At 45.9% G+C, this 22528-nt stretch overlaps 1 protein-coding gene across 1 annotated transcript in view; it reads left to right on the top strand.

Moving 5' to 3' along the window:
* The first annotated feature begins 1676 nt into the window (after positions 1-1676).
* LOC135195909 (G kinase-anchoring protein 1-like) overlaps positions 1677-22528 on the top strand; it is a 230113-nt gene continuing 209261 nt past the window's right edge. The window contains exon 1 of the mRNA XM_064222416.1: positions 1677-1986. Within this exon, the coding sequence (XP_064078486.1) occupies positions 1816-1986 (171 nt within the window). The 5' untranslated portion in view covers positions 1677-1815. The remainder of the gene's footprint in view (positions 1987-22528) is intronic.

Below are 22528 nucleotides of genomic sequence, written 5' to 3'. Positions count from 1 at the left end.
TTGTCAACACATTTATGCAAAAACTGGTACATTTTTATTATAATAATAGTATTAATTGTGACAATCAAGCACAAACAAAATTTTATGGACTGCTGAATTCTGGTCTAATGAGATCTCAGACATAAGCTGACATGTTTGCAATAGATATGATACCCCCGGAACCCCCGGGGGAAATGGACACAGGAGCCCGGAGTGAGCACGATTTATTCCAGAAACCGACCACTTTTGACGGGCTGGCGGACAGAAAACTAGTGACATGTAATTAACTGAGCACGCAGAGTGGAAACTGGTGATGCGTAAATCTGTATCCGAATTGGTAGCTCCATGATTAGTGGCCGCAGCTGGCGGCTGAGCCAAATTTCGGCATCAAAGCTTGAGAAGCTCATATTACTACAGCAGCCGTCTCTAGGGAAGTCAAAACAGTGATACATAACAAAATTATGTCTAAAGTGGACATGACACATTACCTTTAGCGCCCAATTACTGGACAAGGTCTTCCTGTGACATGGTTTTTTCTATGCTACATATGGCATGGCCAAGTTCACACTAAAATTCAACTGGTGACAAATTCAACAAGTTTGATAGAAACGTAAACACGAAACTGAAAGGATGTGAAGCACAAATCAACAACTCCTCATTATTTAGATACGTGGCCCAGATAAACAAGATGAACTATCAGGTATTCACATAATCACATTTCTAAATCAAAACAATTAAGGTCAAGGTACTGCTATCCTCACTTAGCCATAGTTGGATACTTAATAAGGCTACCTGCACTTCTTCATTGACCACTAACGTGTGAGACACTCCAAGCAGCCTTGTCCAAATAATTCAGTGAAGCAGTTGATAATATTAAACTGTAAATTTTAGTGAATGCTGACAACAGAACTCCAAAGAAAGATGGAAGAAGTAGGTGACGATGAATGTGGTGATAATGATGTGGATGAAAATGTATTTGAATTTACTCATATCATTTCTTATTACAAACAGACTGATCAGATTGAATACAGCTCTGACACTAAAATTATTACACCAAGCTCAGTTGCAACACTAAAATAACATTCCCTCATCTGAGAAGCATGCCAGGTAAGGTACCAGATCTATGGTTTTACAGTTGTGGAGGAGAAGCTTAAGAAGATTGTAATTTTAGTATGTACTACCTATATTCACAAAATCCAGTGGAAGTCATTTTGAATGTTGGTCTTCAACATAGTTAGCTCACATATTTGTTGTGGTCCGGTCTGGCTTATTTTGTTTCAACGCATTCATTTCAATTTAAAATAACCTGAAAAAAACAAAAACAATCCGGACTGACGTCATTATATTGAGGTTCTCTATTAGGACGGAGAGCAAAAGATACAAAGGGAGACAGAGAATAAGATGTTAGGCAAACGTAATAGCAAGGCTGTAAATAATCATGACCGAATTTTGTAATCTCATGCTAATAATCATAGGTGTTCTTGCGATTTTAACAACACGTATTGCACAAGAACGGTATAGCACATGCGATTGGAGTTGAAACATTAACTTTTCAGTTCACCGCAGGCTTTCTAGTATTTTATGGACTGATTTGTAATTAGTAAGCTATCTTACAATCATGCATATTTCATGCGTGAAGGAAAATTGTCAAATTAACTGGAGATCTTAGCGTGGAACTTTTGATTCCTCCAACCAAGTTCCTGAGGGAAGAGGAATCAGGAGCCGTCGCCGACGGACGTTTCAGCTCAGCTGTCTTCTGCCTGCAACCTCCTCGACTACGTTTGGTCACACCTTTTGCACGCACTCATCTTGACAGGAGTTGGTGAATTTGATTCAATGGCTTCCCGATTTGCATTACTAGATAACGACGTCGATCTTGATGAACGTTTGGGGAAGAAGAAGGTTGAAAAAGCAAGGCCGAAGACAGACGACAACTCAAGAAAAACCCAAAACAAAAACTCCAACAATAGCAGTAAGAAGAAAAAGAGTGGCACAGATGGCCCTAGTGTAAGTCGTGCCTTAGGGCTAGTTCATTGGAAACTAGATAGTGTGTTAGTAGTATTCATAAGAAAAACGTTTTTATTTAGTATTACAGATATTGGTTAATCTAAGTGTAATAGGCCAGGTATAGGGTAGTAGCCTACTACTAGTAGGTATATGTCAAGTCCTGAAAATCGTGTTAGCCTACCCTAAGCCTGCATAGGCAGGTCGTTGAATATCTACGTAGGTAGGGTAAACAACCGCATGGCCTGACTCCATTCACCGACGATCACGGCATGCCACCTCTACTCTCCTTTCGAAGTAAGTAGGTAGGGTAAAACACCGCATGGCCTGCATCAACTCGACGACGATCATAGCATGCCACCTTCTGAAAAAGTACTTATAACACCTCCTGACACCAGAGATGGGCATCAGTCGCGACTTCTTGTTGGTGAGAAACGGAGCTAAAGACCTCTACTCCTTTCGAAGTAAGTAGGGTAGATCATCACAGCAGGCCAAGCAGGCCACCTACCATCAATGCAAGCCACCCTCCGAAAAAGTACATTATAACGCGTCCTGACACCCGAGATGGGCATCAGTCGCGACTTGTTGTTGGTGAGAAACGGAGCTAAAGACCTCTACTCTCCTTTCGAAGTAAGTATTTTCTCCAAAGTTAGAAATTAAGGCCAAATTTTAAGATTTAAACAGAGGGTACTGAAAACGGTCTCAAACATAGTGGAAATCTCACCAAAACGCGTTCAACATTTTTACTTACAACTCGAGGTATTTAGAAGATTGACGCCATCTCGATGTTTACGGAGTAGCTTGTGTCAATAAACTAACCATTTCCTGTGATAAATCCGCACACCACTTGTACCCACAGACGCTGGGAGCACTTTTATCACAACAATCGAAACACGATTTCTCATCAACAACAAGCCAGGCGTAAACAGCGGTTGTTGGGGTAGAAGATGACGAGAAGCGTGCTCTTGGCTAATTTTTAAATAAGTAGTAAAACATCAATATTTTACATATTTATGATGATTAATTTGAAAATATTCGTTATTGAAAAAGTAACTCGACTCTGACTCAAATTTAAGTAATTATTTTTCTGAATTAGAACGTTCTTTCAAGTTCTGTATTATGACGTCACGACATCTTGACTTTCGTACCTATTGTAAATAATTGCTATACTCAACTGTCATGCAGAACAGTTTACCAGTTGTTATTCATGCAGATTGTTATCAGCTATACATGTAATTGTTATAATCGTAATGCGCATATATATCTTTATTATTTACTTTTTGGATATATGAAGATGTTTCTGCTGGATTATCGCCGTAGTGTGACGCAATCGTTTTCGGTCCATGGGGCCTCTTGTCTGTTTTCGCACCATAAGAAATTATGGGGCCGAATTTGCAATGACCAGAAAGTCGTTAAAAGAGGAAAGTTAGCATTGAGGGGCATATGTTTTGACTGAGAAAAATACAAATTTATTCAATAGCTAGCTTGTAAAAAATACTTGGTTATAAAAACTTGATTGACAACTAAGCAGCATGTCTACTATGGGTTTCAGAGACAGTGCAAGCAGGTTTTTGGGCAATACCTATTTCTGTAACGAACACTCTTAACAGAACGAGATTTTGCTATAGTGCATTACACCCAGTGCCGTAATTTATAAGGGTATCGTGAATCACTAATCGTAAAGAATAACGACACTTGTCCTTGTACCAAGAGACAAAAACTCCATTATGCAGAAATGGATACGAACACGCGTATAAAGCTCCACCTACCCTCTCCCCAACCCCCCCCCCCTCCACCGCCATCCCTTTTCTTTCTTTCTTCCTCCTCCTTTCCTTTCTCTCTCTCTCTCTCTCTCTCTGTTGCCATCGGTATGTGTTGACCCTCCAAAACCTGGGTATAAGACTACACACAAAAACGTTGAAATTGGTGAAATTAGGCTATGTATTGGAAGTATATATACATAAATATTAAAGAATTTTATCATTATTGCATTACTATGACAACTAGAATTCATGGAAACAGTTTATAACTGTTAAGCGTCACCCACGTAATAATACGTTTACCGCGATCTACTCGGTAGCGCCTTCAACGGGATATTACGTTCAAGACTTTAACTGTGCTTGTCAAGCCGTCAGCCCCGTAATAATACGTTTACTCGTATAGAAAGTGTAGGAACATCATTTGGTAACACTCTCAGCACATGGGAAACTTATTTCCAGCCTGGCAACTCTTTCCTGGTGGTCGCTTATGCTAGAAAACTGCCTGTCCCTGTTGGTTTTCTTTCAATACGCTTCGGGCGTTTATCGAGACAAATTGGATTTCGCGACTTTCACAATGAATGTCCCAAAGAGGAGGCATTTGTTCCGATACGTAATACAAACCCTCGGTCCTTAACAATAGGAAGTAGCTAGCGGCAGCTGGAACGGTCGTAAGCTTCGAACAAGGGAGAACGGTAGTTAACTGCTTGTCCGATCGTCGCGCGCGCGCGACTGGGAGGTAAACAAATCACTTTTGCTTTCGGCCGTGTGTGGGAAGGACGTGTTCGCCATCGCTCTGCCCGCTTTGTCGTTTGCTTCAACTTTGAGTATTTGTTTCTCTTTCTGTATATCAGGAGTGATTGTAAGTACTTTTCTCAATTCTATTATTCTTGCAATGAGTGAATTGGAAGAAATGGAAATATCACCGCGCCCTCAGTCGCCCGTAGAGTGTGTCCGGGCTGGAGGGGCGTAAATGTGGAGGGTTCAGGTCATTCGTTGAGGTGGACCCCCACGAGGTTTGTACTCGTTGTCGGGGGCGAGAGTGCTCCCGCAACGAACCATGTGTGGTTTGTATGAATTGGTCCGAGGCGCAGTGGGTGCTGTACGAGGGCAGGAAGAGACTTAGGCCGGCCAAGAAGTCATCGGAAAGTCCAGTGACTCCTTTGGTGACGGACACTTCGTCCTCTTTCCTGCCTCCGGCCAGCCCCACGTTTCGCGCCTTCCCCTGCGGGGGGGGTAGCGGAGTCCTTTTCCTCTCTCGATCCGTCGAGTGTGGAGGAGGGCGCCCGCTACCCGGACGTACAGCTGTACTCGGGATCTTCCGTCCGCTCTTGGGGGGGGTGTTTCGCCCCCCAGGCGCGGGGAAGCCCCTCCAATTAACCCGACTGTTGCTCCGCAGGTGTGCCTCAGCGAAAGGACGACTTGGGACAGGTGTGGGAGTCGCTGGGACTGCAGGGAGTGCCCAGCATCCAGGGGTTGCTTCAGCGGTTGGCGGGGTCGGCGGTGGTCACTCATGGTGCGGTGACCACCACTACTACCACATTAACGACACCAGCGTATGAGATGCCACCACATCTGGTATATACGCCCCATATAATGTCGGTGACACCCACGGTGGCAGTACAAAAACCCATTGCCGCCGTTCCAAAGAGGACGATGCCACCACCACCTGGATTTTTTCCTTTGCCGACCCCGGACTTCCGCTGCCCTAAGAGTACCCCCCTGGACCTGCCGCCAGTGCCACGGATGACGGTGACTGTCGACAGGACGCCTGCTTCCCGTGGTACCTGCCGTGCCTGACGTACCTGTTGCCGTTCCAGCTACTTTTCCTTTTCAGATAGGCCTGCACATTCCATTTCAGAATGTTCCTGCCGTTCCTGCTGTTTTCCCGGACCTGTTCCTGTTGTTCCTGCTGCTGGTGTTTGCTGTAACAGTCTCAGGTCTTTCCGGACAGGTGCAGTCGGGCCCTGTTGCTTCGGCAACTGCCCCGGCTCCCTCCTGGATGGAAGACCTGACGTCTGTCCTGCGGAGCCTGGCGAAGAAGAGAGGAAGAGGAAGAAGGTGTCGTCGTCGTCTTCATCGTCTTCTTCGTCCGTTCTGCTTGCCTCTCCTTCCCCTTCGACTTCTAAGGCTAAACAGCCGAAGAAGAAGAAGGCTGCCTCCTCCCCCCCTAAGAAGACTCCTTCGGGATCTTCTAAGGGCCCGGCTCGCTCAGGCGAGTTGGGGAGCTCTTCTGCTGGTCCTCCTGTTCCTTCGGGTACAGGGCCCGTCGCTTCTTCTGCAAAGAAGAAGTCGACGGGGACCAGAGGTGCATCAGCCTCGGCTGGTGCGTCCTCACCTGGTGCTAGCGGTTCTGCCGCTAAACCAGGTTCCGTCTCGCCGCTTCTCGTTCGCGAGAAGCACCGAGTGGACGCTCTTCCAAAGAGGACCGTCCAGCCAAAGTTTTGACGTCCGAGCTCGCTAGCCGTCAAGACAGCTGCGCGGAGCAGAAGACTGGCGAGAGGTCGTGCACACGACTCTCGCCATGGGGCCAATGTGGACGCTCTAGGTCGCAGTTTCGGGACCCAAACCTGGCCTGCTTCGGGCTGACGTGACGGTCGCGGACCGGCCACGGGTTGAGGCGAGGAAGGAGTCCCCATTTCCCACGGCCCCGGTCCACGGCTGGTACCAAAGCCACGGCTGGTACCGAGCCCACGGCTGGTACCAGCCACGGTGGTACTCAAAGGAAGGACCAGCGGTTTGACGCGCCGAGAGGACGCTGGCCGGTCTCGACGCGAAAGGGAGCCTAGCAGGTCACCCGTCCGCCGCTCCCGATGGGACCGGGCGGAGACGGTGACCAGCGGCAGCTCGCCTGACGCTAGAGATCGGTCTCGACGTTCTCAGCCGAGCCAATCGCCCCAGGCGAGCGGCGACGCTAGGCCTACTGCTCGACCGTCACCGCGGGTTGACGATCAGCAGCAGCCCTCCACGCACGCTGGTCCTGCCAGCGAGCGGGGGGGAGCGTCAGGTCTGCCTCTCCGTTTACCTTCAACCTCCTCGGGCTATACCGGGAGGAGCGAGGTACCAAGGAGCGATCACGAGAGGTGCGCCGCTCGTGACCCGGCTATGACGCCGTACGGCTCAGGCACGGTCTTAGGACCGACCAGGACGTACGCGCAAGTAGTTGGAGGCGACCGTCAGGGGTCTGTCGCTGTCCTCCTTCTGAAGGAGGAGTAGTATCGAGGGATATGCTCTTGCTGGAGGGACTGGACGGGTCCTACTCCACAAGACGCTGTGACGCCCGAGATACAGAGGAACTTCGCAGAGGTCATTAAGCTGATGCGTCTGCATAATGACCTCGCGGAAGGATCGCCGCTACCACCAGCAGAGCCCACGTCCCGGCTCGAGTCATTTTGGGGTCCCAAGAGGGAGCCCAAAATGACGATGGGGTTGCCACGATCAGAGCTTGCGGACTCAGTCCTGGATCAGGTGGAGAATCTCGTCTCAGGACGGGAGGACTCGCTAAAATCCGGACGGTCCTCTAAGCTGCTTCCTCCTCCTCTACAGCGGCAGAGGCGATTCTACGTGCCATCGGAAGACCCGATACTGCCGAAACAGGTTAACCCGGAGTTAGCGAGGCTGACTACCCAGGTGTGTCCCTGCAGCAGCTCCTGTCGGAGAACCTATGGTTCTCGCAGCAGGAGGCACTTGCCCTGGAATCTACCGCTATGGCAGCATTCCAGGCAGTTTCTGGTTGGATTTGTGGTCCCTCACAATATCCAAAGTAGCGGCCGGCTCCGGGAGTTCTGCTCTCGAAGACGACGCTTCTTTTAGGAGACTGTGCCAGTCTGGAGGAAGAGCAATCTCTTACCTCGCCCATCAGACTGCTAACCTGTGGGCCAACTTGGTTCTTCGACGTAGGGACGCAGTCCTTACACCGAGTGACCAAGGGGGCTGGGCGTGAGGCGGCACTCCGGGCTACGAAATGGACCTCTTAGGAGTTCCCCAGCTCTCTTTCCTGGAGAGATGGTGGACGCTGCGGTGGAACGGCGGCGCACTGACGAGAGTGACCGCTTAGTCCACCAGGCAGTCTCGAAGGTTTCTGGGCAATCTCGAGTAACTGCGGAAACGGGCCAAACCAAAGAGCTTGGCTAGCGCTTCCACGGCGGCGAAGACGGTTGCACCGTCCAAACCCCGTGTGAAGACTCCAGTTGTTTCGACTTCTGCGAGAGGAGGCCGCAACCAGCCCTCCTCCCAGCCCTCCTTTCCCCGAGGAGGTGCTGGAAAGAAGTCGAAACGAGGAGGGAAACGCTAGGGACGGCGTTCCCCCTCACCTGCTGCCGGAAGTGGGGGGGTGCCCTGGCGAGCCATTGGGCGACTTGGCAGCGCTACGGCGCCGAGAACTGGATAGTAGACGTCCTTCGGGAGGGATATCTACTACCCTTCGAGTCTCGGCCCCCTCATCTCCAAACCGGTCCATCTACAGACCTATGTCCGGGGATCAGCAAAGGACAACGCTCTTCGACAGGAGATCAAGACCATGCTGGCGAAACGAGCTGTAGAAATCGTGGAGGACCAGTCACCGGGCTTTACAGCCGCCTCTTCCTAGTGGAGAAGGCATCGGGGGCTGGCGCCCGGTGATAGACCTCTCTCCCCTGAACCGCTTCGTTCGCACGACGCGGTTCACGATGGAGTCGGGCACGCTCAGTGCTCGACTCGATCAGGGGGAACGATTTCATGCTTTCAGTGGACCTGAAGGACGCGTATTTTCAAATACCCATCCATCAGTCCTCCAGAAAGTACCTCCGCTTCATCTTCGACGGGACGGTGTACCAATTCAGGGCACTTTGTTTCGGTCTCTCAACCGCCCCACAGGTGTTCACACGAGTGTTCACTCTGGTGTCGGCTTGGGCCCATTCGAACGGGATACGTCTTCTGAGGTATCTCGACGATTGCTGTCCTGGCGAGCTCCCGCTCGCAGTTGCTACAGGACAGAGATCGCTCCTCAAGTTTTGTCGCGATCTGGGGATCGTGATAAACTACGAGAAGTCCGATCTCGAACCCAAGCAGAAGATGAAGTACCGTGGTATGCTGATAGATACGGTAGCAGGGCAAGTCTTTCCCGCAGACTTGCGTATCAGCAAATTCAGGGAGACAGCCGGCCGGTTCCTGTCGCGACAGGAACAGGCAGCACAGCAATGGCAAGTCGTGATCGGCCATCTGTCGTCACTCGAGAAGTTAGTCCCTCACGGGCGTCTTCACCTACGTCTCTCCAGTGGAGGCTAAGGGAGAGTTGGTCCCAGGCCATGGATCTCCTTACTTTCCCTGTGGCTATCACGGACAAGGTGAGGCATTGACCTAGCCTGGTGGCTCGACGACAAGAACCTCTTAAGAGGAGTGCCTATACGCACTCCCCCCCCGGAGATGCTTCTGTTCTCAGACGCATCGACCGAGGGATGGGCGCACACCTGGAGGAGTTGCTGACTGCAGTGTGTGGGACCATCACGAAAGCACCTTCACATCAATGTCCTGGAACTCAAGGCGGCGTCAACGCTCTCCAAGAGTTCGGGACCGCTTGTGGGACACTCAGTGGTGTTGATGTGCGACAACACCACAGTAGTGGCATATGTCAACAAGCAGGGGGGGCTAGTGTCTCTTCCGCTCCATCAGTTGACAGTGCAGGTGCACGAGTGGGCCACGGCTCACTCGATAGAGCTGTCAGCACGCTACATTCCAGGCAAGAGGAATGTAGTAGCAGACAAGCTCAGCCATCGGGATCAGGTGATAAGGACCGAATGGTCTCTACACCAAGATGTGGCGGAAAGGCTCTTCAACCTGTGGGGGCGACCGGTCGTAGACCTGTTCGCCACCCGGCACAACAGAAACTTCAGGTTTTCTTTTCAGCTGTGCCGGACCCATGGGCAGCTGCAGAGACGCTCTCCAGCACCCCTGGGACAACCTCTTCGCTTACGCCTTTCCTCCCTTCTGTCTGATTCGGAAAGTGATCAGTCGAGCGCTGGTACTCCCAATCTCAGAATGATCCTGGTGGCTCCCAAACGACCTCCCAAGCCGTTTGGTATACCGGACCTGCTTGGCTCTTCTTGCGGACGCAGCCGAGAGAAACTACCACCTGGCACAACCTCCTAGCCCAGCCACACGTAGAACGGTACCACCACGCAGTCCAGTCCCTTCAACTTCACGGCTGGCTGTTATCCACCATCTCTTGCGAACGAGAGGCTTTTCTCGTAGCGCAGCACAGAGATGGCCTGGACACGTCAGAACAGTCCTCTGCAGCTGTGTACCAGGGGAAGTGGGCCGTCTTCTGTGGTTGGTGTCGTGACAGGGTCTGTCTCCTCTCAGAGCCACTTCTTCAGCAGGTAGCGGATTTCCTCGTGTTTCTTCGCCGAGAGAAGCTCCTCTCAGTACCCACAGTAAGGGATATAGGGCCGCCCTGGCTCTCGTCCTAAAACTGAGGGGACTGGACATCTCGAATTCGTTCGAGATATCCTTGCTAATGAGGAGCTTCGAAAGGTCTTGCCCACCCAGGGAACTCAGGCCCCCTGCGTGGGATGTGACTCTCGTACTTAGGAGTTTGACTCGAAGACCCTTCGAGCCACTCCGAGAGTCGTCAGACAGGGATCTGACCCTCAAGACCCTCTTCTTGCTGGCCCTGGCATCGGCGAAGAGAGTAGGGGAACTACATGGCCTTTCTTATGATGTTAAACATACCAGAGGCTGGGGATCTGTGACGCTCGATTTCGTCCCAAGAACTTCGTAGCTAAGACTCAGAATCCGTCGATCCCTGACGACAGGTTCGAGTCTTTCACGATCCCCTCCCTCCTGGACTTCACCGATAACGATGCGGATGAGATGCTGCTTTGTCCTGTGAGGGCGCTACGGCGCTATCTGAAGAGAACTCGACATCTCAGGCCTGAGTGTCGACGCCTCTTCGTTAGCACTGGGGTCACCAAAAGAAAGAAGTCTCCAAGAACACGCTTTCTTCTGGCTGCGTGAGGTGATCAGGAGAGCGTACGAAGCCTGATGGTAGCGACGAACATCCCGTACGCTCCGTCCGAGAGCCCACGAAGTCAGAGGTATCGGACCCTCCTTAGCGTTCCGTAAGAACTTCTCCGTGGCGCAGGTCCTGAAGGCAGGTGTCTGGGCCAACCAGACCACCTTCACGTCCTTCTACCTTCGGGATATTGCCCACAAGTCCTTGGATACTTTTTCCTGGGGACTGTGGTGGCTGCTCAACACGTTGTGTAAGCTTACCCAGGAACCGAGCAGGCAGAACAGCATCGATTCCTGGTATGACTGGGAGAATGAATGCGTGAATGAGAGAGTGACTGGCTTCTCTTTTCACCATCGTTTTCTACCTCTACCTGTGGGCAGAGGGATACGGTCGTTACCTTGCTGGAAAGGAGTCAGATGCAGGTAAGCTATTCAACAGAGCTCCCATCCTATCTCTTTAACTAGAGATAGGAGTAAATATCCACCACTTTCTCCAACAAGGGGGAGAAGTGGATGCCAACATGAGACAAACCCATTACTTTTACATTTGCTCATGTTAACAAGGAAAAAGTTCTTACAATGCTGGTACGAAGAGATACGCTTGCCTCCTCTCTTAGTACTCGGCCCAGAGGTCTGACCATTGATCCTGCGGTGCACACCCGATCAATCGGACAGAGGCTTGGATCCCTCCCTCGCTCTTACGACCAGGGAGGCATTCCAGGGATGGACGAACACCAGTCTGTTCATCAAAAAGACTCAGATTCCTCCCACCAAGAAGTGAGTCTTCCTATTGTTAAAGGACCGAGGGTTTGTATTACGTATCGGAACAAATGACAATTTGTCGAAAATTGCATTTTTCCTAACTATACAAACCTGAGGTCCTTTAACATAAAGTCCCTCCTCATGCCACCCCTCACTCTGCGTATTTTGCATGGGCCAAAGCAAAAGTGATTTGTTTACCTCCCAGTCGCGCGGCGCGCGACGATCGGACAAGCAGTTAACTACCGTTCTCCCCCTTGTTCGAAGCTTACGACCGTTCCAGCTGCCGCTAGCTACTTCCTATTGTTAAAGGACCTCAGGTTTGTATAGTTAGGAAAAATGCAATTTTCGACAAATTGTCATATTTCTTTAGGTGAGATCAAGCAAATACTAGATGAGGAGTGTGATATTGATAACCTATTTGATGATGAGAGCTCTAGTCTGAATCCTCCAGTGATGATACAAACTTTTCTTCAATTGCGGGAGTGAGATGACTTTTCTTTGCCGAGTGACTGGACTCCGAGAGAGAGAGAGAGAGAGAGAGAGAGAGAGAGAGAGAGAATTTCCTACAGTTAATTACAGTATGAATAACAAGCATAAAAATCAATATTAACTTTGAAAAACTATCATCAGTGCTATGATCGCTGATTACAAAAAAAGCGTGACGGTACGTTAGCAGCGAGCTCATCAGGGGCGGACGCTTAACAGGATAATGGAACGGCGTATGTGTGGGAAGCCTCCACTAATGTGGCAAACGATGATTTTGCCATTCTTAGCATGCAAACATTATAGCATGCAAACATTAAAAGGTTACATTTATTTCTGGGCATACATTATTTAAGAAATTCCAATACTAATAAAGGCTGAAATCAATGAAAATGCTAGCAAAAACAAAAAGCGAAAAAAAAAAAAAAACTTAAGTCGTTCCTCTATGCACTTTTCCGTATTCGTTCCTCTATGGTTTTCGGCAGCCAGATGTACGAAAACGTTAGAAACATTTGATTTTATCTACGTTAGAAATATCTGTAATTTTTCGGGGTAATTTGGTTGCAAAAAAGGATAATTACATGAATTAAATCAAAATTTTTAAATAACAATGTAAATTTAAACTAAATAACGAGTAAAGTAAACAGTTTAGGGAATAAAACTTTGCAGTTTCGTCGTCTGTCGTCGTCTGCTGTTTGTAATTGTGTTTATGGCGCGCGCTTAGAAACCAGGAACAGCAACGGGTTTAAAGTGCAATGTGGAGTGAACTGAGACCAAAATGTGTATAATAACAATCAAATAAGCACTGTGGAGTTTCAGTTGTGATGGCAGTAAGGATAAAAACCGCCGATTACAAGGTAAGAATGAATTCAGTTCCAACCATAACCCCGGGAATAACAAGTTTCATACTTTCACTAATATAGGCAACAAAATGTTGTTTTATTGTGCTGATTACAACTGCAATCTTGAGTAAGATCAATAAACGTTACATACATACGCTAACATTGTTCAAATGAGTGCTGGGAAGGCTGGGGTGAAAGTGGTGCCGTCACTGATGAGAACCGTCCATGAAAAACGTAGCCGCCATATTGGATTTCAAAACTGCCTTGAAAACATATTTTACGAAGAGCTCACATGCTTATTTTAGTTCGTATGGGGCTTTCATATATCACAATATGTTGACGAAACTTCAGTCTTTTAAATGGTATGCTTAGAGTTGCAATTGTATTCATGTTTCACCAATTAAATATCGAGTGAATAAGACCCGTCTACCGTGATGAGGGTTGGCCTGTTGTGATGTTTCCCCCTATTTTCTCCAAAGTTAGAAATTAAGGCCAAATTTAAAGCATTAAACAGAGGGTAGTGAAAAGGGTGTTCACGGCAGTGGAAATCTCACCAAAAAGCTTTCGAAATTTTTACTTGCGCTTCATTTTTTTAGAAGATTGACGCCATCTCAATGTTTACGGAGTCGCGTGTGTCAACAAACTTCCCATTTCCTGTGATAAATCTGCACACCACTTGTAGGGTAAAAAATCACAGACGATCCACCATCATCACGCTGGACGGGTCTTATTCACTCTATTTTTAATTGGTGAAACAAGTATACAATTACAACTCTAAGCATACCATTCAAAAAATTGAAGTTTCGTCAACATAATGTGATATAGGGTAGAATATCACAGCAGGCCAAGCAGGCCACCTACAATCAACACCTAGCCACCCTCCGAAAAAGTACATTATAACGCGTCCTGACACCGGAGATGGGCATCAGTCGCGACTTCTTGTTGGTGAAAAACGGAGCTAAAGACCTCTACTCTCCTTTCGAAGTAAGTATTTTCTCCAAAGTTAGAAATTAAGGTGGCCAAATTTTAAGTTGTTCCGATACGTAATACAAACCCTCGGTCCTTTAACAATAGGAAAAGGTAACTAGCTGTCAGCTGGGACGGTCGTAAGCTTCGAACAAGGGGAGAAACGGTAGTTAAATGCTTGTTTTCCGATCGTGCGCGCCGCCGCGCGGGACCCGGGCGGTGAAGAATCACTTTTGCGTTTCGGCCGTGTGTGACAGGACGTGCTCGTCATCGCTCTGCCCGCTATTTCGTCGTGTGCTTTGATGTTTACAATTTCTTCTGACTGGTTTGTTTGTGGTCTTGAATGAAATTGTAAGTACTCTTTTTTTTTCATTTTTCATTGTGAAGTGAATTTAATTATGGATCAAGAAGAGCTTTCGCCGCGCCCACCAGCTGCCCGTAGAGTGTGTCCCGGGCTGGAGGGGCGTAAATGCGGCGGATTCCGCTCTTATCCTGACATTGATCCACATGAATTATGTTATCGGTGTCGGGGGCGAGAATGCTCCCGAGCCGAACCATGTAATGTTTGTGTGAATTGGTCCGAGGCGCAGTGGGTGCTGTACGAGGGTAGGAAGAGGCGTAGATCGACCAAGGAGTCGTCGGAAAGCTCTCCAGCGACTCCTTTGGTGACGGATACCTCGTCATCCTTCCTACCTCCAGCTCAGCCCCCACGATTTGCGCCTTCCCCTGCGGGGGGGGTTTCGGAGTCCTTCTCCTCACTCGATCCGTCGAGTGTGGAGGAGGGCGCCCGATACCCGGATGTTCAATTGTACTCGGGGCGTTTCCGTCCGCTCTGGGTGGGGTTCGTCCTCCCCCAGGCATGAGGGTGCCCCTCTAACTGACCCGACTGTTCCTCCCTCAGGTGTGCCTTCTGTGAGTGACGACCTTGGACAGGTTGTGGCGTCGTTGGGACTGCAGGGCGCCCCCAGTATCCAGGGCGGTTGATTCAACGTCTGGCGGGGTCGGCAGTTGTAACTCATGGTGTAGTCACAACAACGACTAATACAGTGTCCACACCAGCGTACGCCGCCCCTCCTCATGTGGTTTACACGCAACACATTGCGTCGGTGACTCCCACGGCATCAATCCAAAAGCCGATTGCTGCCGTACCTAAGAGGGGTCGTGCCGCCGCCACCTGGATTCTATGTGCTGGTGCCGACTCCCGACTTTCGCTGTCCCAAAAGTTCGCCCTGGATCTGCCGCCCGTCCCAATGATGAGTTTGGCTGAATTGGAGATGCCTGTGACGCCGGACTATGCTGCCGTACCTGCCGTACCTGCAGCTAGTGTTTGCTGGCCCAGCCGCGTCGCACGCCGCTCCTACGAAGCGCGCGGTGCGCGCTCATGCGCGGGGGGGCTGGTCCTGGCTAGCTGGTCCTGCTGCTGCTGGTCCTGCTGCTGCTGGTCCTGCTGCTGCTGGTCCTGCTGCTGCTGGTCCTGCTGCCTGCTGGTCCTGCTGCTGCTGGTCCTGCTGCTGCTGGTCCTGCTGCTGCTGGTCCCTGCTGGTGCTGGTCCTGCTGCTGCTGGTCCTGCTGCTGCTGGTCCCTGCTGGTGCTGGTCCTGCTGGTGCTGGTCCTGCTGTGCTGGGTCTGCTGTTTGAGCCCTCCTGCCCCTGCCCTCCCGTAGCGTCTCGTCATGGAGGTGCCCCTGCACCGGTCTCAGGTCTTTCCGGACAGGAATCAGTCGGGGCGTGTTGCTTCGGCAATTGGCCCGACTTTTTCCATGGATGAAGACCTGACGTCGTCCTGAGAGAGCTGACGAAGAAGAGGAAGAAGAAGAGGAAGGTGTCGTCGTCGTCTTCATCGTCTTCTTCGTCGTCTGTTGCCGCCCTCTCTCCCCTTCGACTTCTAAGGCTTCCAAGCCGAAGAAGAAGAAGGCTGCCTCCTCCCCCCCTAAGAAGGCTCCTGCGGGACCTTCGAAGGGCCCGTCTCGCTCTGGTGTGACTGGGGGGTGTTTCTTCTGCTGGTCCTGCCTGTTCCCTCGGGAACAGGGCCCGTCTCCTCTTCTGAGAAGAAGAAGACGGGGACCAAGGATGTCCATGGCTACTGCTGGTACATCCGCGCCTGGTCTTGGTAGCACTGCTGCTAAGCCAGGTACCAGGCTCGACTTCTCGTTCGCGAGAAGGTCCCGAGTGTACGTCTCCTTCGGGCGACCGTGCAGCTAAAGTCAAGACGCCTGAGCTTGCTCACCGTCATGATCGAGGCACGGAGCAGAAGACTGTCGAGAGTCGCGCAAGTGACTCTCGCCAGGCCAGCGGAACCGCTCTCGTAGCGACCAGCCGGTACCCAGGTCGGGTTGACGTGACGGTCTCTGACCGGCCACAGGTTGAGGCTGGGAAGAGGTCCCCTCGACCAACGGCACCAGCTTCGGCTGGTACCAGCGGTTTTGACGTGCCGTGAGGACGCTCACACGGTCTCACCGCGAAAGCGAGCTCTGTAGATCACCTGACCGCCGCTCCCACAGGGACCGGACGGAGACGGTGGCCAGCAGCAGCTCGCCCCCTGATCCCAACTCCTTGACGAGGTGGGGGGCTTAGGGATCCACTGCAGAGAGAGTATGCCCCTTTATGCCTACGCTCTCTGCTGTGGATCCAACTGAACATTGGGACCTTTTAACTCCTTTTACTCCTCTTACCTTTTAAATTCCCCATTTCACTTCTCCTCCTTCGTTGACCGACCTTGGCATAGTTTTTTGGACTATTGAATTTTTGACTTGCTCTTTTAACTTGATGGAGGGTGGAGTTGGACGCGCATGCCACTCCACCCGTAAAACTAGAGTACCTGACGTGGTTGAGCGAGGGGAAATTTTATGTCAAGCCATGCCTGCAGTGCTGGTCCGATCTCATGGGACTGACGACCCTTAAGGCATTGGTGGGTAATGTGGCGTATATCCAGGTGAGTGTCCCAGGGCAGTTACCATGGTGTAACAGTATTGCTCCTCCCCCAGTCGGGCCTCCCTGGTGAGAGGGACCTCATCCTGGACGAAATTTAAATCTTAATTATATGGAAAATTTACCAAACCCCCTCACGACTTCTGGAACGGATTTAGACCACTCTGAAGAAGCTCAAGTCACAAAGACCAGGTTGTATTAAAACTTTAATACCATATACAGACCAGGAAACTAAGTACGACATGACCCAACTTTGACTCACTTTGACTCCCTCTTTGGGAGTGGAAGTTGGTCAAGGTTTCTTACTATGGAAGCAGAAACAAAATATTTCAGCTTTGAAATTGGAAAATTGCTTATTAAATAGCCATCCAACGGCAGAAATGTCGTTCAGAAAAATAAAAGAAAAGACTTGGCTTATAAGCTACAACAAAAAGTCAGTCTGAAGATTATTTGTCTTTACAATAGATAACATTATTGTCAAAGTAAAAAAACATGATAAATATGAACAGTATCCCAGGGTACCATCGTACTTCCTGACAATAACGACGAGCCAAATAAATAGAAAATGCTGTTAGACTCTCTCAAAAAGAGATACCCCAAGGTAGAGGATTGCGAGGTTTATGATGCAATAAGCAAAAGAGGTAATAAACAAATACTAAAAATAGCAAAAATAAAATTTGAGGGTTCAGATCTACCTCAAAAAATAAAAATTCTAGGTCAAAATAGAGAATTAAGACCCTATATTCCAAAGCCACTGCAGTGTCAAAATTGCAGTAAGTATGGACACACACAGAGAAATTGTAGGAATGAACCGGTGTGCGCTTACTGTGGATCTACAGAACACACCACCAAATGGAAGTGCGGTGAACCTAAGTGTGTAAACGTGAGCAGAATCATCATGCTAGATCCAAAGAATGCATGCATTACATATACAACACTGAACTAAAAAATGTTAAAAGAAAGGACAGGCATGCCTATAGCAGAGCTAAATTAGAATTAAAAGTGAGAGGAATTCAAGATCCTGCTAAAGAAACGTACATATTCCTCTATAACGGGAACCAGTAATGAAACAAAAAAACATACAGATAGAAGTAACAAGATGCAACAAAGTAGATCTCAAGAAGAAGTCTGTAATATGCAGGAAAAACTAGGATAGTAAAAAATCAGGAAACAAGTGCAAATGAATTAGATAATATTCTATCAAATTCATTTGAGGTGTTAATGCATATAGAAGCACAAGAAAAAATAACTATCACAGAGGTGGAAGTAGGAAGTTGTGATGTACCGAAAATTAAAGAAAAAAAAAGACCTTTAGAGAGAACACACCAAAAACAAAGAAACCAACTATAATCAGAGAAACATCAGTCAAAAACAAAAACCAAAGATATTGAAGAAAGAACAAAAAACAAAATGTGGACATAACCTTTATCTCCTAAATAATAATAAAACCTATGGATGCAGAGATAAAAAACCAAAAAACCAAAGAAGTGGAGGAGAACCTACCATGGATGATGGTGACTATGTCAAGGGTGATGAGATTACTCCATCACCAATAATCAAGGTACAATAAGAACAAATAAAGCAGTATATATACATGACAACACATGTGGCTGCAATGATTGCTTCATTGCATTGTGCAAAGATAACAAAAATATTACAAAAGATTGCTTAACAAATATTATAAGAAATTTTATGAAATATGAAAGAAAGAGGCCACCGATTTAAACACCCATGAAAAAGGATGTATGTGCATTGAGCACTTAAAATATTATAAAGATAAACAACTGAATGTGGTAAATAAAATTTTGACAAAAAATTCAAGTTGATGATAATACAAAAAAAGAAACAAAAACACGACCGATATAACATAATATTTTCATAGTTATATTATACAATGGAACATAAATGGTCTTACAGACCAGATTACACCTGGGAGAAGTACAAGGTTATTAAAGGAATATGAACCCAATGATATTATGTCTACAACATGTCAATAATACAATTCCAACAATAGGTAAATATCCTTAATATCAACATCACAGGTAGAAAGAAGGAAATTTAAATTTGGTACAGCCATATATGTACATAACAAAGTATGTTATGACAAAGTACCTGTAAACATAGCTGACCTCCAAATATCAGGTATTAAAATTCGAATTAAAAACTATAATTATACCATTTATAATTTATTTATACAACCAACCAAATAAAAATTACAATATTGATAAACTTGGAGAATTACTTAAAAATGCCAAAGAACCTATGTAATAGTAGGGGATTTTAATGCTCACAACCCAATATGGGACTGTAACTGTTCAAACTCAAATAGAGCAGGAAGTAAAGTAGAAGAACTTATAGATTCAAATGACATATGTTGTATAAATGATGATGAAGTTAGCACATATTATTCAAAAACACATGGAACATTTTCCTCTGTAGACTTAACTCTATTCAACAAGTATAGTTGACAGGTTAGATTGGAACACTTGATGACTTGTACACTAGTGATCATTTCCCAATATTAATTTCCTTTTTACAAAATAACCCAGCAAAACACGTTCCTCACATATATTATAAAGCAGAACTGGGAGCAATATTCAAATGCATACTAGAAGTATACCACCATTTGAATATCTAAAAGACCATAATGAAACTATAAGTTTCTTGTTCATTTCATCAAAAATGCTGCTGATAAAGCAATACCAAACTCAAAACCCCATCCACAAAACACAAGGTTCCATGGTGGTCCAAAAAGCTAACAGAATTGATAAATATAAAACACTCAATAGGGAGACGATTGGATAATTTGAATAGAAAGTTCAGTAAAATAAATAAAACATTACCATATTAGAAAGTACTTTACAAAAAATGATTATATTGTTACTAGAAATTGAGGCATTAAAAACCTATATACAACAAAATATTCTGCAAAATTCGAAAGGAAGTAATTCAAGGCAAGAATAATTTCATGGAGGAAATATGTATCAGATCTCTCTAATAATACTCCCATAAAAAAAATATGGGAAAAATTCAGGAAAATAAATGGTACCCATATGAAACCACCCAGACATGCCATATTAAAAGACGGAAAAAGAATACTCGATCCAAAAGAAATGAGTAATATAATAGGAGAAAACTTAGCGAATGTAAGTAGTGACAGAAATTTAGATGATCACTTCCGCATAAAGAAAAATAATATAGAACTAATAACAATAAATTTCGAAACAATAGAAGACATATATTATAATAGAAAAATTTAATATGGAAGAGTTTGAATATGCTCTCACTAACAGCAATAAATCTGCTCCTGGAGGTGACAATATTTGTTTTGAGATGATCTGCCACTTAGCACCTCTGGCGAAGACATACTTGTTACAATTTTATAATCATTTATGGCTTAGAAATTTATTTCCTGATGAATGGCGTAAAGCTATAATTATTCCTATCCCCAAACCTGGAAAAGATCCAAGTGATGCAAATAACTACAGACCAATTTCTCTAACAAGTTGCTTGTGCAAGTTACTAGAAAAAATGGTAAATGCTCGATTAACATGGCACATTCGAGAAAATAAAATCTTGACTCCCACTCAATTTGGGTCACAGTGCAACAGATCTACGTTAGATTCTCTCTCTAACCTCGAAGACCATATACGAAGAGGATTTGAGCGAAAGCAAATAACTGTAGCAGTCTTTTTTGACATCGAAAAGGCTTATGATACTACCTGGAGGTACCCTATATTAAAAACTTTACAAAATAACAACATTCGTGGACATTTACCTAGGTTCATCCAAAACTTTTTAACAAATCGTAGCTTTCAAGTGAGAATCGATGATGTATTATCGAGAACATTTCCACTTGAAAATGGTGTTCCACAGGGAAGTGTCCTTATGGCACACTGTTTACCCCTGGCAAATTAATGATATTAATAAAAATCTACCCACTGGAATTAAAAGGGCAACCTTTACATGGATGATTTTGCCATATATTATTCAGCCTCTCGTATTAAAACATGCAGAACGCATCATTAATAAAAGTATTATAAAAATAAATGAATGGACCTCATCTTTTTTTTGGTAGGATTAAGTTATCCCTACATAAGACTCAAGCAGTAATATTTTATAAAGATAAAAAGATGGATGAATGATGAAGTAATAGATTTAAAAATCAGAAATCATAGTATACCAATTAGACAAAACTGCAAAATTTTTAGGTTTAGTGTTTGATACTCACTTAAACTGGAAACCACACATAACATACTTGAAATCAAAATGTAAAAAAGCATTAATCTAATTAGAAAATTATCAAACACTAATTGGGGAGCCGATAGACAAACCCTTACATTACTGTACAAAGCAACAGTCCTATCTATAATTGATTACGGTAGCGAAGTATATGGCTCGGCGTCAGACGCAGCACTGAAAACGTTGGACCCAGTTCATAATGAGGCCTTAGAATATGTTCAGGAGCCTTTAAATCATCACCGACCTCTTCCTTACAGGTTGAATGTGGTGAACTACCTCTCTCTCTCCATAGAGAGCTTGTTAATAATGAAGAGTGCTCTGAGAATTAGGACAAGCGATTCTCCAACAAAAAAATTATTTGAACTCAGAGATATTTTTATAAACAATCATCCACCCCCTTTCCAATTAGAGCTAGAAGACTGTTTGAGTCACTAAATGTGAATATACAAATTCCTCCAGTAGTAAAATTACCTCCGCCTTGGACAATGAATAAAATGAAAACTTGCACACAATTAAAATATTTATCAAAAAAATACTTATATACGCCATCACACCATAGACAACATACAATAGAACCATATGAACCGAAAAGGTCCACATTATGCAATATTCACAGATGGATCTAAATCGGAACATGGAGTGGGATATGCTGCAGTGTCCCAGGACAAATCATACCAATTCTCTCTTCCTAATACAGCTTCAATATTCACAGCAGAACTTTGCGCAATAGCCTCGGCCATAAAAATAATTAAAGAAACATCACTCAATAATTTTGTGATTTTTAGTGACTCGAGAAGTGCCATAGAAGCCTCCAGAGTTACAAACCAAAAAATAATATAGTACACAAAAATTAAATTATCCAATTTCATAAATTAGATCTATTGGAACGAAAAAAGTAGAAATATGTTGGATCCATGCCCATGTAGGGATCAAAGGAATGAAGAGGCTGACAAAGCAGCCAAAGAAGCAATACAATGACAAGATCAAGTGTGAATCTCCCAATGAGTGATTATGTAACATACATAAAGATGGGTATTTTAAGGAAATGGCAACATATTTGGAATGAGTCAGAAAATAACAAATTAAAGCAAATAAAACCTGGTTGGAAATGGAGTTCATCATATCAGAGAGAGACATGAACAAGTAATTCTGACAACGTCTACGTATAGGCCATAACCCGTTCTGACACATGGACACAATTAATGAGCAGGCCCACACGCATCTGCTCCAGAGTGTTCGGAGTGCAAGGAGTTGGTAACAGTCAGACATGTCCTTGTGCGAGTGTCCAAAGTATGACCAACAGAGACTGTCAACTTTTGGAAATAAGACATAAACGAAATTTTGTCAGAATCTTTTACATTTTCGGTAGTTCCGATTTTGTTTTGACTTTTTTGAGGAACTGCATTTTAATTGATAAAATATAAAACATTGGTGTTTTTTAGTGAATTAAAACATTTCAAAAGTTAAAACTAATTCTGAATTTTAATATAACCGTTTTAGTATGTATGTAGGGAACATGAGTAAAAGTATATTTTGTGTGTGTGTTCTAGTATGAAAGCATTTGCCATGGTGCAAT

The sequence above is a fragment of the Macrobrachium nipponense genome, chromosome 17, assembly GCF_015104395.2.
Source record: "Macrobrachium nipponense isolate FS-2020 chromosome 17, ASM1510439v2, whole genome shotgun sequence".
NCBI lineage: Eukaryota > Metazoa > Arthropoda > Malacostraca > Decapoda > Palaemonidae > Macrobrachium > Macrobrachium nipponense.
The sequence above is the reverse complement of the archived record's forward strand: the minus strand, read 5'-3'. Positions and strand labels throughout refer to the sequence as shown.